Consider the following 15299-nt stretch of genomic DNA (forward strand, 5'->3'; position numbering starts at 1 on the left):
ACACTTCACTGCAGGCTCTCGGCCTCGGGACTGCTTTGACATCTATGCAAGCGGACAACAAGAGGATGGTGTTTTTTCTGTCTTCCCCACTCACTACCCTGAAGGCTTCCAGGTTTACTGTGACATGACGACGGATGGCGGCGGGTGGACGGTAAGGGTCTGTTTCCTGTTTAAGTCTCTTTGACGTATTGGTTTGAGGAATAGACCCCTTGGCTTAGCTGGTCAAAGCATGTGACCTTCCGTCAAGGTTGAAGCAGAGAGGCAATGATGGGGAACAGATTCTGGGAGCCTACGGAGGAGGCAAGAGAAGTTGTCATCCTTTGTGGGTTGATGGGCAGGGTCTTCTGGGCATGGAGGCACCGTGGGGTTCACTGCAGCAAGAGCACAGGACCAGTCAGTGCCAGAGCAAATGCTGAGGGTGCTTTCAGATATGGACAATTTAACAGCATCTGATCAGCACAGTTTAGGTTTAAGCTGGAAATGGGATAGCAGCTCAGCTTCCAGACTCTCAACACCCTGTGCCTAGGACCAGAATGCTGTGCCTTCCCAGTTGTTGCTAGATGACAGCCACATTCCTGCCATACATTTAAAATGCAGTGATGGCACTAAAAATGTCATGCCTTCCCCCGAGGAATTCTGGGAGCTGTAGTTCATTAAGAGTGCTGAGTTGTTTGGAGACCCCCCTAGCTCCCTCATAGATTGTTAAACCACATTATAAATTGTAGCTCTGTGAGGGGGAAAGTGAGTCTCCTAACAACTCTCAGCACCCTTAATGAACTATAGCTCCCAGAATTATTTGGAGAAGGCACAGCTGTCTCAAGTGGTATCATAATGCTTTAAATGTGTGCTGTGAATGAATGAATTGACAACAACTTCCATCAACCTGGATTGTTGGCCATGTTGGCTGGGGCTGAAGGGAATTGGATTCCACCGTTAATTAATTTCAGTGGGTGTACTTTAACTAGAACTTAGTTGGATTCAACAATAACATTTGGGGGAAGACACAGATGGAATGAGATTTTTATTTTTATTTTTTAGTAGGTAGGACGTAACGAAAAACAAACGGCATTTGCTTTCACTCTACTTGGTTCTGTGTTTTGGGGTTCTGAAATAATATACATAAAACAAACCTTCCCTGGCATTATCACGCTGATGTAAAATAAACTCATTTCTGGAGAGGAGCAGATGGGAAATAAATCTATACAAGTGTAAATGCAAAATATTGTGATAATGCCGACTTTATTATTAATGGAGCACACATAAAAAGCAGGGTTTGTGTACTAAACTTGATGGTCTGTATGCCAGCATGGTTAGATGTTCTGTTTGTTTATCTCTAGGCATAAAATTAGTTTCTAGATTTCATTGCTGCTTGGTGTGACAAGCAGGCAGCCGAGAAGGTGGGGGCAGAGCTGTGCATGGAGAAAGACTCTCGCAGTTCATTAGGAACTTAGATGCCCACAACATTCTCATAATCAAGACCATACCCTCATTTTGCCCGTGGCTCTGCCTTGCATTTTGAGCTCAGGGGAGAAATGCGATTTCCCAGAAAGAAGAGCCTAGCCTTGGGGAGTGCTCTGGTTTATCTTCTGCACAGCAACCGTGTACATAAGAAGTTGCTTTAGACTTGGATTCAGACTATGGATTCATCTGGCTCAATTTTACCAACAGCTGTACCTGGAGATTCCATTGGGGACTGAACATGGCTCTGTCCTTGAGGTGCAGCCCTTCCCTAGAATTAAGGTCCTAATCCTCATGGTTCTGAATAAGGAGCTGATTGGAATAAAAACATAGGAAGTGATGCCTTATATCAAGTCAAAACATTGGTCCATCTACCTCAGTATTGTCTACACTGACTCTCCCCAAACCATCTCCAGGGTTTCAGGCAGGGGACACTCCCAGCTTTATCTGCAAAATTGCATTGGGAATTCTCCATGCAAAGCGGGTGCCCAACCTCTGAGCCCTTCCAAACATATGTGCCACTTGATTGTAGGTAGAACCTCTTTGTGGTTTGCAAAGGAACATTAAAATGATCATAAAAAATTGAAAACAGGAATGTTAAAAAAAAAAATCAAAATACTATTAAAACCAACAGTTTAAGCTAAAACCAGATTTAAACACATGACAGCTTCTACATGTCTGGACAGGATTGTTAGAACAAACACAGTATGTTTTTAGCAGGTGCTGAAAAATGTACAGTGAAGGTCCATGCCTGACGTCAATAGGCAGGGAGTTCCAAACCATGGGTGCTGCCAAACTAAAAGGTTGATTTCTTAAAAGTTCAGAACTAGATAATCATTACTGGATAACGAAGTAGTGGGATTTTCATTCCACTGTCACCAAATGGCAAGAAAGCAGAACTTAGCTGGGCTAAAGAGTTCATCAGCAGAAGTAACCAGGAACATAACAGGGTGGCTAAGTGATATTAAAAAGTATCTGATCCACATGAAGTGGTTTTGGGGCATGTGCCCTAAGGGTGTTTGAACTTAAGACACAACAGAGTGACTGAAGGTTTATCAGTGGCTCTTAACACGCAGTTCCATCTCCTGACCTGCCATTTTCTAAAGGCAAGATGAAGTCATTGGCAGAAATTTAACAAGTTTCCCCTCTGGGAGGAGAGTCATAGATGTGACCTTCCCAGAGAGCGCTGGGGTCATCACAGCAATTCATGTGTATGGCAAAGATGCTAGATTGAGAGCTAGATTGTGTCAGCAACGCCAGCCTGGAGAAATTAATGAGCGAGGCTGAAGAAATGCCAAAACAGTGAGGCAACGAGACAGGAGCAGAAAAATCACTTATCGTGACCAGAGCAGCTTCATATGAGAACTCAAAAAGTCAGAAGGTTAGCTGAAGTAGGAGATACCTATGGACAGGCTGATACTGAGAACTGCTTTAAGAAGCGGTAGAAAAATCACTCTTGTCAAACAATCAGGTTGGCACTTTTCAGATCTCAAAACCGTGTACAAGGAATACACACAGCCATGGAAGGAGCATTGCTGCTACTACCCATAATGGTAATATTGGGCATATTCTACTTCAAATGTTAGAGGCAGCAGTGTTTCTGTATACCAGTTGCTAAAAGCTACAGGAGGGGAGAGTGCTTGGGTCCTGCTTGTAGGCTTTCTCCCATTGAGGCACCTTGTTGGCCCCTGTGAGAACAGGATGCTGGACTAAATGGCCCCTCTTTGGCCTGATCCAGCAACCATGCTCTTCTTATGGTCTTACAGACTCAAGATGGGGGAATGGGACCTCTGGTTGGCCACTGTGAGAACAGGATGTTGGACTAGATGTCACATACCTAATCAACACAGGTATTTTGATTTCTACCTCCTTTGCTTCTGAATACATAAGAGGGGAGAGCTGCTATTGCAACTCAGGTTCTCTTGCAGGTTTCGCAAGATGCTGGGCTAGCTGGGCCTCTGGCTCTTTTTATTTTCATGCATCAGGGTGGTGTATCCATAAAGGGACATTGTGTGTGTCAGCAATATCAGAGACTCACAGGTAGCCCTCATGCAGGACCTGAACACAACAGCATTCTTCCCCCTTGTGATTTCCAGCACCCAGCATTCAGAGGCATACTGCCTCCAACAGTGGAGGTAGAGTCATTCTGGCTAATAAACACTGATAAAATTATCCTCCATGAATTTGTGTAGAGCTATCCAAGTTCGTGGTCATCACTGCCTCCTGCGGGAGTGAGTTCCATAGTTTAACTCTGCATTGCATGTAGAATTTCTTCCTTTTATCTGTCCTGAATCTTCCAGTTTCCAGAGGGAGAAATTTATTTTATCTCTCCACTTTCTCCATGCCATGCATAATTTTATAAATAAGTTCTATCATACCACCTCTAATGTCTTTCCCTTAAAAAGTCCCCAGCGCTGCAACTTTTCCTCATCAGAGAGGCACTCCATCTCCTTGATCATTTTGCTTGCCCTTTTCTGAACCTTTTCCAACTCTACATGTTAAATGATTGGATAGTGAAAACTGAGTGAGGGGTCATACAGTGGCACCTCGGGTTAAGAACTTAATCCGTTCTGGAGGTCCGTTCCTAACCTGAAACTGTTCTTAACCTGAGGTACCACTTTAGCTAATGGGGGCTCCCGCTGCCGCCGCGCTGCCACCGTGCAATTTCTGTTCTCATCCTGAAGCAAAGTTATTAACCCGAGGTACTATTTCTGAGTTAATGGAGTCTAGTCTGTAATCTGAAGTGTCTGTGCATGCGCACAATGGACACTTCGACAACCGAAGGTTTCGACTTACGAAGAGCGCCGCGGAGCAGATCGCCTTTGTAAGTCGAGGCACCACTGTACTGCCCCAAGTGTCCTGTCAGTCTTGTTCCTGTTGCTACAATAAATCCTTTTGAGCTGAAATCTGGTCTTTGGGTTATGCCTGAACCCACCTACACTTCAGTAGCCATGGAGACATGACAGAGCCAGCTGCATATGTCTTTCTACTGAAATCAGGGCCAGGAGACAGTGTGATGCTGGTGACAGCTTGGCAGGTGTCTACAAGCATACACTACGATCGCCAGGTCAGAGGCCTGATTCACGGCGGCTCCTCCAATCCAGATCCCTGACAAAACATCATGTATGATTTGCCCAGCACCCTTTTCATGAGGAAATGAGGGGTGTGAATAATATCTTCTCCCTGCTCTGCTCAAGCCAATCTCGCACACATCTATTACAGACACTGGTCAGGAGCAAAAGGCCTGTCGGAACAAATTGTTTGGGGACTCAATCGCAGCTCGTTAGTTAAGAGGAGAAGCAGAGGGTGTCACTTGGGGCCCATCCATTTTTCTTGACTTGCAGACACAATCTCTGCCATCAACACTGTGGCTAGTGGCGGTGGAAGCGTTTGGGTTGAAAATGAGAGCTGCCATAGAGGCAAACCATTTTATCACACCTTCTGCACCTGGTGTGACATGGGCATGATATTACAGACAGCCATGTTATCCCGAGGTGAGAAAATAAGGCCTGGGATAGTTTGGCTTATCTGAATAAGCAACATAACATTTTTGTTGTGCTATCTTTCCTCCTGCCAGATAGGGATAGGGATAAATTTTGTTCACTTTGCATTTCATAGAATCATGGAATTGTAGAGTTGGAAGGCACTCTCAGGGTCATCTTGCCCAGTTCCGTGCAATGCAGGAATCTCCACTAAAGCGTCCATGACAGATGGCCACCCAACCTTTGCTTAAAAACCCCTAAGGAAGGAGAGTCCACAACCTCCCAAGGGAGACCATTCCACTCTTGAACAGCTCTTGCTACCAGGAAGTTCTTCCTGATGTTTATTCAGAATCTCCTTTCTAGTAACTTGAAACCATTGGTTCAGGTTCTGTCCTTTGGAGCAGGAGAAAAACAAGCTTGTTTCATCTTCCATGTGAAAAGCCCTTTAGCTTAGATATTTGAAAATGACTGTCCTATCTCCACTTCATCTCCTCTAAACATACCCAACTCCATCAACTGTTCCTCATAATGCTTGGTTTCCAGGCCATAGATCATCTTGGAGGTGACTGACTTAAGATCACATTCACACCATACATTTAAAGCGCTACGATACCACATTAAACAGCTTTATTTAAACCCCTGCTGTTGTTTAAAACCACCATTTTAAAACTTGCCTCCTCTTTTGCTTCCCTGCCCACCAACTTCATGCAAATCCAGAATTGTGATGTGGCACTACAAATCCTCCAGTGGGGGGCTGCACGTTGGCAGCCCTACATTTGTAGGAAGACAAGTAGTCCGTAAGCAGGGGCGTCTTAAGGTTATCTGGCGCCGTGGTGCAGGGATCCCTCGGGTGCCCCCCACCCTCACCCCCACCCTTCCCTCCAGGCGGGGCAGCACCTCTCCATCGGGCCCCTCTGCGGCCCACCTCGCTCCCCCCTGACGACGCCATGGCGCACCTTCTGCTTCTTGCCTGCCACGGGCAGGACTGATGACGGTGACGCCGGACTCGTGCTCCCCTGGACTCGCGCTCTGCTGGGCAGGGCCAGGTGCGGCAGGCAGCTGGAGGGGGGCGGTGCGGCAGGCAGGCGCAGGGAGCCCTGGCTGCCCGCCGATGGGAGGCTCGTGGCTGGCTTCCCCACAATGGCGCCCGCAGCCCAAGCAGAGGCGGGCGAGGGCAGCACTGCTGGTGGGACTTGAGGCAGCTCCTCCAGCAGGGAGGAGGCTCCAGGCACGGCACGGCGCAGCAGAGGTGCCCTCCAGAACTTGCCGCCTTGCGCCAGTAGTCTCTATGGCTAAGACGCCCCTGTCCATAAGTGCCAATAATAAGGCAGCAAGTTGTTTGTGCAGAGTCAGCATGCTAGTGCTTTGTGAGAGGACTAAGGGAATCCCTCATCGGTCAGACTAGGCCAGGCCAGGCCAAGCCAGGCCTCATCTCCATTTCTAAGAAGGCGAAACTGGAGAAAGTCAACATAGAAAAAATCCAAGTATACAAAGCTGACTTGATAATCCTAATAGTTGCAGTTATATAACCTGTAGGCCCTTTGTTACCCTAGAAAATGAGGGCATGAGTTGGAAAAGGCGGTTGCTTGGCTGTGAATGGCACCTTTCCAGAAAAGCAAATTACCCAGTGTCTCTTTAAGTCGTGGCTTAAGGAATCAGAGAGCTGTGTGAAGGAATGGATGATGGGGCCGAGGGAACTCCAGCTTCAGCTGAGAGCAAGAACTACGGTCCTTGTGGATGAGGGGAGAGGGCTGCAGTTTTGTGTCCATAAGAGGGACAGTCCCTGTTGGTGACCAGCCTTATTATTTGCCTGTCAAAGCTTCTCTTTGTGTTTAACAAGTTACCGGTAATTAAATACCGGAAATTCCTCTCTCTACTGGAGGGGGAAATTATGCATGTTCAAATTTCGCCTGCAATTGTTGAACACCCTGATGCTCTTTAAAAAAACAAAAAATGGTGAGAAACTGAACCCAGATCCTCAGGAACGTGTAGCAATTCTGTGAGGGAAACGAAATGGGATCCTATGAGCAGATAGTGATTGGTGATGTAGTTCTTAAAAGCTTTAAAGCTATTTTCTTAATATAATTTTTTAAAGGGGGGAAACCTGAGTTTCACTAAGGCAATTCTGTGAGGTAAATTAACTGAGCCCAAATGAGCAGACATCAGCGTATGAGGGAGGAATTGAAAGGTGGGTTTTGAAGGCTCTGGAGTTCTTCAGGAAAAATGAAAAAGGAAGGAAACTTATGCATGGGGATGTCAGTATTTGTTTCTCTCACTTAATCATTTTCCTAACCTCCCTGCTGCCAAGTTTGGATTTCCCCCGAAACATACATTTTTATGTACACACACAGCTATTTATTTATTTATTTAACATTCCTTTATTTATATGTATATTTGTACATTTATTTATTTGTACCTTCATTTGAATCCGCACACATTACAATAAAATGCACTTGGGTGTGCTATATCCACAACTACTCTCCACATATGTATGCACACTTTACCCAGTTATATCCATTTTTGTACACAATATTTGGCCAGAGAAGTGTGTTGCGAAATTTAACTGTGAATGCTGATCAATGACTGTGTTTGTTGTGTTTCTATCCCACATTATTTTCCAAGTATCTCAAGGTGACATACATGGTCCTCCCCCCCCTCCTTATTTAATCCCCACAACAACCCTGTGAGGTAGGTTAGGCTGAGAGACTGGCCCAGGGTCACTCAAATGAGCTTCATGGCCAAGTGGGGATTCAAACCTGGGTCTCCTAGGTCCTAATCTGGCACTTTAACCACTACATCATACTGGCTCACGTATTGCAAATTTGGTAGGTGGATCTTTAAATTTGAACCAAATACCATTACTCTAGTAGCCCTACTTGTGGAACTGCTCTGATAAATGTGTGGCTATTTCCTCTCTCTTTTTTTAAACCATGCTTACTCCGGGACAATCAAATCAATTTGTCTGAACCAGATCAGGATATAAACAGGTTGTTTCTCTCACACTGTGTCAACATGCTCCCCACTCCACAGTTTCTGAAAGCCTACTGGGAACCAGGACATAGGTTAAATTGCTCATACTGCTCTATAAATCCCTTTGGATGAGATCATATAATTTCTTCATCTGCAGCTCAGGTTGCCAGCGAAGCCCATGACATGCTGAGCTTCTTGAGGGCTTGCTGGTTTCCTCCTCTGACAAATAAACTGAGCACAAATTGGAGGCAAGCTTTGTATGGATTCAAAGAATGGCACAAGCCACATAAATCCACATTGTGCCACATGCAAAAAGGAGCACCTGAGATTCAATCTGCTACAGAGCAGGGAGGTAGCAGTAGCTCCGTAGTAGAGCATCTCAGTTACATGCAGAAGTTCCCAGGTTCGATCCCTGGTATCCCCAGGTAGGACTGGGATACGACTCCCTGCCTGAAATCCCGGAGAGCTGCTGCCAGTCAGTGTAGATAATACTAAGGCAGATGACCAATGGTCTGACTCAATATAAGGCAGCTTCCTATGTTCAACAGGAATGTCTGTAACTCAGGAGTAGAGCATGTCCTGGGTTCAATCCCCACACTGTATTGTATTTTAAACATTCTGTTGGGAGCTGCCCAGAGTGGCTGGGGAAATGGACGGGGAATAAATATAATGAATTAATTAATTAATTAACATCTCCAGCTAGGGCTGCCCCAAACCCTGGAGAGCTGTGGCCAGTTAGTGTAGACAACAGCACACTAGATGGACCTGTGTTCTTATTTAATTCAGCCCTTTATTCAGAACCATGAGGACTAGAATCTTACTTTATTTTTAGGGGACAGGTGGTAGCTTAGCTGCTTTACATGCAGAAGGTCCCAAGTTTAATGCCCAGTGGTATCTCCAAGTAGGGCAGGGGAAATCCTGCCTGCATTCCTGGTGAGTTGCTGCCAGTCCGCCCACACAGGACTGAGTTCATTGGTCTCGCTCAGTATAAAGCAACTTCAGATGTTCATAGACTTACCCCTTCTGACAAAATATATGATGCTCAAGAGGAATTGGTTTTCTGATGCACTTGTAATTAGCGAAGGCAGCCATTTTGCTCCTGCCACATGCCTTTTCAAATTAAACGACAATGTCTCCTGAGAAACCTTAAAATAACTCTCCTGTTGATGCTTCACTCTAAAGTAATTAGTACTTATTTCCGGCTGAGTACTACACCGCTAACAACAGAAAAAACAGTGTATTGCCCCAAAGTTGAAACATAAAGACCCTCTTGCCATATCTGATCAGTTAAGGAAAACCTGGCAAACTGTCTTAATTATAAAACTTACATATTGTTACCGGACACCCCAACCTCTACTGAGCGGTAGCAAGAGATATCAAGGTTCTTGCAAATTAACCAGGGTTTGCATTTCCTTGGGGAAAATCAGGCACAACGGAGACTGCAGTGTCTTAGTAATATGGTTTATTCACACATATTTACACCTGAGAGAGAGGGAGAGAGGAGAGAGAGAGAGATCCCAAGAGGGGCTTGTCTTTCCATGCAATGCAGCACTGGATTTAGAGGCACCGTAAGCACCACCCCTGTGTCTCTCTGTTAGCAGCTTGCTCCAGCCCAGCCCTTTAGTCTGCTGTCCTTCAGTCCCCGCATAGAGTTCTGCCCACTTCCTGCTCCTTCTTCCCAGAAACCCCTGCTCCCAAAACATCAGTTGTAAAAGGACACCCTCTATTCCTGTGGTGACATCACGTCCCTTGTTACCCTGGCAACTTCCTTCTGTGCCTGGCAGAGCCTTCTGCCTGGTTGATGACTTCCATTGAGAGGCTGATAGCTGGCGATCAGCACCATCGTCTCTTCAATGACCCACCCCCAGCGAGGCATCACCAGGCTGGCTTCATGAAGAAGTTTGCTGGTGTTATTCCCAGTTCTTGCTAAATTCAGGAATTTATTATTTCGCTCAGATTCTGCCACTCCACTGAATGTAGAGACTATTGGGAGTCTGCCACACACCCTCATAACAATATAATAAAAATGCAATACATAATAATCAAGAAAGCAAATTTATTAAGCCATGATTTCTGGACTGCCAATGTAAATGATTTTCCCCCCCTTTTAATTTATTCACAGCACTATATAATTTTTGTTGTTTGTTCTATTATCCCTTCCAGTGCTGTTTTTCAAGAAAAAGAGGTGCTGGATCTCACCATTAGCACCTTCCTTGTTCTCTTATAATGGCAGTATTGCCCACTTGGGAGGTGCTGGAAGAGTTATGGCGAGTTCTGGCTGGGGAAAAAACACCCTGATCTCTTTCCCTCCATAGGACATTTCCTCCCCCCCCCCTTATATTTTATTCTTTTTCTTCTTAGGAAACAAGAATGTTTTCTATATAATAGTTTTGACAATGAATTGTAATAACATAACCTTAATAAAATTATGAAAATTAAATGGCAAACTCATCCCTGTTTCCCCCTCACCGCTATCTGGGTTGGAGAAAGAGAGTTGAAGGGGGAAAGGATGGAGTCACTCATGAAAAGGTTAGCAAAGGCCACCTTCCTCCGTACCTTCTCACAGCTTCAAAAGTGCTCCAAGGACTGAAACAGCGACTTCTCAAAGGGCAGTGGGAGATGATAACTCCAATACTTATGTGCCTATTTAAAGCCAGCCCAGTCAGCAGGATCCTCTCAGCTTTGAGGAGAAAATAGTTTTAACATCAAGGCAACACGCTGGCAGCAAAATGCCTCAACAAGTCTGTCAGCATGCTAGACATGTCATGGCTAAATCCAGACCTTGAGCATCAGACGGACCATGCAGGGCATAGATGTGAAAGAGGGCCCAGATAAATGCACTTCGGGGCTTCAGACTTATGGTAGGACAAGCTGCAAATTATGCTCCATTTTGGTCTCGGTGGCACTCAAGCCAAGGTCTGTTCCATCTCATTTGGTCCTGTTGTGAGCATTGTGTTTGAACTTTTTACATAAATTACACGTTTTTGCAATAACCCATCACCTCTCCATCTTTTAGAACTCTGCTTGCCTTCTGCTGCTTTATTGCTTCCTAGTCTTCCTTGGTCATGGCAATATCAAATAGTTCGTTGCCAGAATTGTTCCCACCTATAATCATAAACATCCTATTTCAAATCCCTGCATTGGTTTGCTGTCCTCTTCCATATCCTGCAGAAACTCTTTGCCCAGTCATTTGGAGCATTCCACAATAGCCTTCACTTATCCCATTGTTCATCATCTTCATCATCTTCATCATCAAATTTATTTCCTGCCCTTCTCTGGCAGGGTCCCAGTGTGTTTGACCATAGAATCATAAAATTGTAGAGTTGGAAGGGATTCAAAGGATAATCTAGTCCAACCCTTGCAATGCAGGGATCACAGCTAAAGAATCATTGACAGATGACCATCCAATCTCTGTTTTGAAACCTCCAATGAAGGAGAGCCACCAATGTCCAACAGCACTTACCATCAGAAACTTCTTTGTAATGTTTAATCAGAATCTCCTTTCATGACATTTTAATCCTTTGGTTCAGGTCCTACCCTACCCTCTGGAGCAGCAGAAAACAAGCTTGCTCAGTTTTTCATGTGACAACCCTTCAGATCTTATTTTCTCCATGCTAAGCATACCCAGCTCCTTCAGCCATTCCTTGTAAGGCTTGGCTCCCAGCCCCCTGATCATCTTGGTTGCCCTCCATTGCATATATTCCAGCTTATCAACATTCTCTGCAATACCGGCACCGTTTTCCTAGATGTAAAGCACTGGTTAAATGTGTGGCACTTACTGTAACAACTTCATGGTGAGTACCGGCATCTTTTTGCTGCTGCATCACACTATTGCTTCATGTTAAGCTTATCTTCTCCCAAGACCCCTTTTCACACGTACTGCTAGTAAGCCAGGTGTCACCCATCTTATATTTGTGCAGCTGCTTCTTCCTGCCTAAGTGCAGAAACTTACATTTTTCCCTTTTGAACTTCCTTTTTTTTTAGCTTGTGCCCAGTTCTCCAATCCGTTAAGGTCATTTTGAATTCCGATTCTGTCTGCTGTGACATTAGCTAACTCTCCCAGTTCGGTGTCATCTGCAAATTGGATGAGCCTCCCCTCAATTCCTTCATCCAAGTTGTTTATAAAGATGTCCGATGGAGCAAGCTTGTTTTCTGCTGCTCCAGGGGGTATGACCCAAACCAATGGATTCAAATGACAAGATTCTGAAGAAATATTAGAGCTGTTTGACAATGGAGAGCACTACTTTGGAAGGTGGTGGGGTCTTCTTCATCTGAAGTCTTTAAACATAGGTTGGGTAGTCGTCTGTCAGGGATTATATAGCTGTGATTCCTGCAGTGCAGTGGGCTGGACTAGATGACCCTTGGGTCCTCCTTCCAACTCTGCAATTCTATGATTCTACATTATGCCCCTCAGATGACCAATTCCAATACAGCTCTCTCAATCCCAACATGGACTCTTGAGGATAGCCAGAACCTCATGAGTGAAAGAGAAAGAATTTTCTTCGTATACAAAAAATCAAGGTAGGCTTCTGACAGAACTACACATGTTAAGACAAACTTAGGTTTTGCTCCTTTGACCCTCTGAGTCAATTCTGTTTTGACTGCACTGTCATGCCACCTTTTCTTTCTTTCTTTCTTTCTTTCTTTCTTTCTTTCTTTCTTTCTTTCTTTCTTTCTTTTTCAGAAGTGACACTAGTGTTTAACAAGTGAGTTGCAAATATCCCCCCAGACATAGAATCATAGAGTTGGAAGAGACGACAAGGGCCATCCAGTCCAACCCCCTGCCAAGCAGGAAACACCATCAAAGCATTCTTGACATATGCCTGTCAAGCCTCTGCTTAAAGACCTCCAAAGAAGGAGACTCCACCACACTTCTTGGCAGCAAATTCCACTGTCGAATAGCTCTTACTGTCAGGAAGTTCTTCCTAATGTTTAGGTGGAATCTTCTTTCTTGTAGTGTGAATCCATTGCTCCGTGTCCGCTTCTCTGGAGCAGCAGAAAACAACCTTTCACCCTCCTCTATATGACATCCTTTTATATATTTGAACATGGCTATCATATCACCCGTTAACCTTCTCTTCTCCAGGCTAAACATACCCAGTTCCCTAAGCCATTCCTCATAAGGCATTGTTTCCAGGCCTTTGACCATTTTGGTTGCCCTCCTCTGGACACGTTCCAGCTTGTCAGTATCCTTCTTGAACTGTGGTGCCCAGAACTGGACACAGTACTCCAAGTGAGGTCTGACCAGAGCAGAATACAGTGGTACTATTACTTCCCTTGATCTAGACGCTATACTCCTATTGATGCAGCCCAGAATTGCATTGGCTTTTATATTTCCTTGTATATTTCCTGGCTTTTATATTTCCTGGCCATTTATATTTTCTGTTTTGGTTTTGACTCGTATTTTTACCCCAACTCTTGTTTCAATGACACTCTAAAAGCTCTAGTTACTGGTCAAAAAACTTACACAATTCACCTGCAGCTTGAAAGCCAAGAGAAAAGAGAAGGGGAGATGTGTAACAACAACAAAAATATGTATAGAACGTTCAAGATTCTTTGAGGCTCTGAAATAGCTACACGCCTGCAGCGAGTAAGAATTGCCCCCAGGCAGCAAAGCAGGGAAGAGACTTCGTTCTATTTACTTTGTATGTTAAGCCCATCAGTATATTGAAATTGACAAACATTGGCATATGGACTGACTGGCTAATATTTACAGGTGCAAAAGAGAGAGAAAATGAGAAATCCTGGGTGCCAAGATCCATGTTTGAGGCCCACACTCTTTGTTGAGAGAACCCCAGCAGAGTTTTGAAGTCTCAAAATATGTAGTAAAGGATGGAAATATAGGTTGTTAAACTTTTAAAATATGCCCTTCCAAGTGAGGTGTTCATTGTGAGTTCCAGCACCTCTTTTTTTCTTCCTAGGATAATAGCACTGGATACAACCCAATTAATCTAGTAAGAAAAAGCAAGAACAGGCTTTGTCCATCAAATGTTCCACGGAAAAAGTTGCTGCGTACCTGTTGCATAGAATCTTACAATGAGAAAACCATCTTCTCTCACCTGAATCTGGAGTGCCCCCAACATGTGCACACTCAACTGCTTTGGCAGAATTGAGGCTGCTGAAGGTGCTGCTACATAATACCCATTCCACATTCGTTACAACTCAGTGAATTAGTGTGGCAGCACCTGCACTTTGGAAGTCTCTGCCTATTGAGATCAAACAGGTGCCTTCAGTGTACTCTTTTCGGCACAAGGCTTGTCTAAACATCCCTGTTTAGACAAGCCTAGCCTGATGCTTAGAACGTTGAGGTGATTTTAATCTGTTTTAGTATTTTATCTTTTGTATGGGTGTGATGTTTTTTTTATTGATTTTTCTCTTTTATCTTTTGTAGAGCAGTCTGAGGCATCTTTTTCTTTTTTTAACAATCAAGCAGTGTATAAATGTCATGAAATTAACAAATAACTAGCTCCTGGGGTGAGGATGTACAGTACCCAGATCAGCTTTCCCCAAAATTATGAACATAAGAACTTGGCTGCTGGGTCAGAACAAAGGCCCATATGTCATCCCAAACAGGTGCCCCACAAGCAGGACCTGAGCACAAGAGCAATCTCCCCTGCTTAGGTTTCCAGCAATTTTATTCAGAAGCATAACCACCTCCAACCGCGGAGGCAGAGCTATAGTCATCATGGCTATTAATCTTGGATAGCCATTTGTGGTAGCAAGTTCCATAGTTTACCTACCGTGTTTCTCCTAAAATAAGACACGTCTTATATTTATTTTCCTCTTAAAAAAATACAATGCGGCTTAATTTCGGGGGATGTCTTATTTTTTTATTAAGCATGGTACGGCACCTGCTGGGTCCTACAGCTTCGCACGCCGCCCGCTGCTGGGTCCTGGGGCTTCACGCAGCGCGGCGCGGCTGAGGCTCCTGCCGGCTCCTGCTGGCTTCTGCGGCTTCGGAATGGCGCTCTGAAGTCCGGGTGTGGATCTGCGCTCCTGCTGTCTTGAGGCAGACCCGACGCTGGGGGAAAGAGAGAGACGGGGGACTTGGCGTAAGTTACCCCGACCTCAGGGGGGAAACCTGAGGGCGTGAGCTCAAGGCAGCGCAAAGGGGTCTCCCGAAGCCATGCTCAAGCCAAAAGGCGGGAGAAGGGGACAACAGGGAACTTCAGCGCTTAGGGGCCACTAACCTCCCCAGCGCCAACACCCAGAATCCCAGCGAGGAAGCGCCGAACTCTCCCAAACTAGAGAGGCTGTTATAAACAAGACGTCCTCCCCACGGAGCTTGAAACTCAGTCAAAACTGTGAACGGACTCTGCTTAGCAAGAGCGGAGGACTGGGGAGAGCGCGCCGCCCGCTGCCGGGTCCCTGGGCTTCACGCGGTGCAGT

At 45.1% G+C, this 15299-nt stretch overlaps 1 protein-coding gene across 1 annotated transcript in view; it reads left to right on the forward strand.

Moving 5' to 3' along the window:
- Positions 1-15299, forward strand: part of FIBCD1 (fibrinogen C domain containing 1) — a 72325-nt gene that overhangs the window by 45435 nt on the left and 11591 nt on the right. Inside the window, exon 4 of the mRNA XM_035113053.2 lies at positions 15-151. Coding sequence (XP_034968944.1) covers positions 15-151 — 137 coding nt within the window. The remainder of the gene's footprint in view (positions 1-14; positions 152-15299) is intronic.

This window comes from Zootoca vivipara, chromosome Z (genome assembly GCF_963506605.1).
Source record: "Zootoca vivipara chromosome Z, rZooViv1.1, whole genome shotgun sequence".
In the NCBI taxonomy this organism is placed as follows: Eukaryota; Metazoa; Chordata; class Lepidosauria; order Squamata; family Lacertidae; genus Zootoca; species Zootoca vivipara.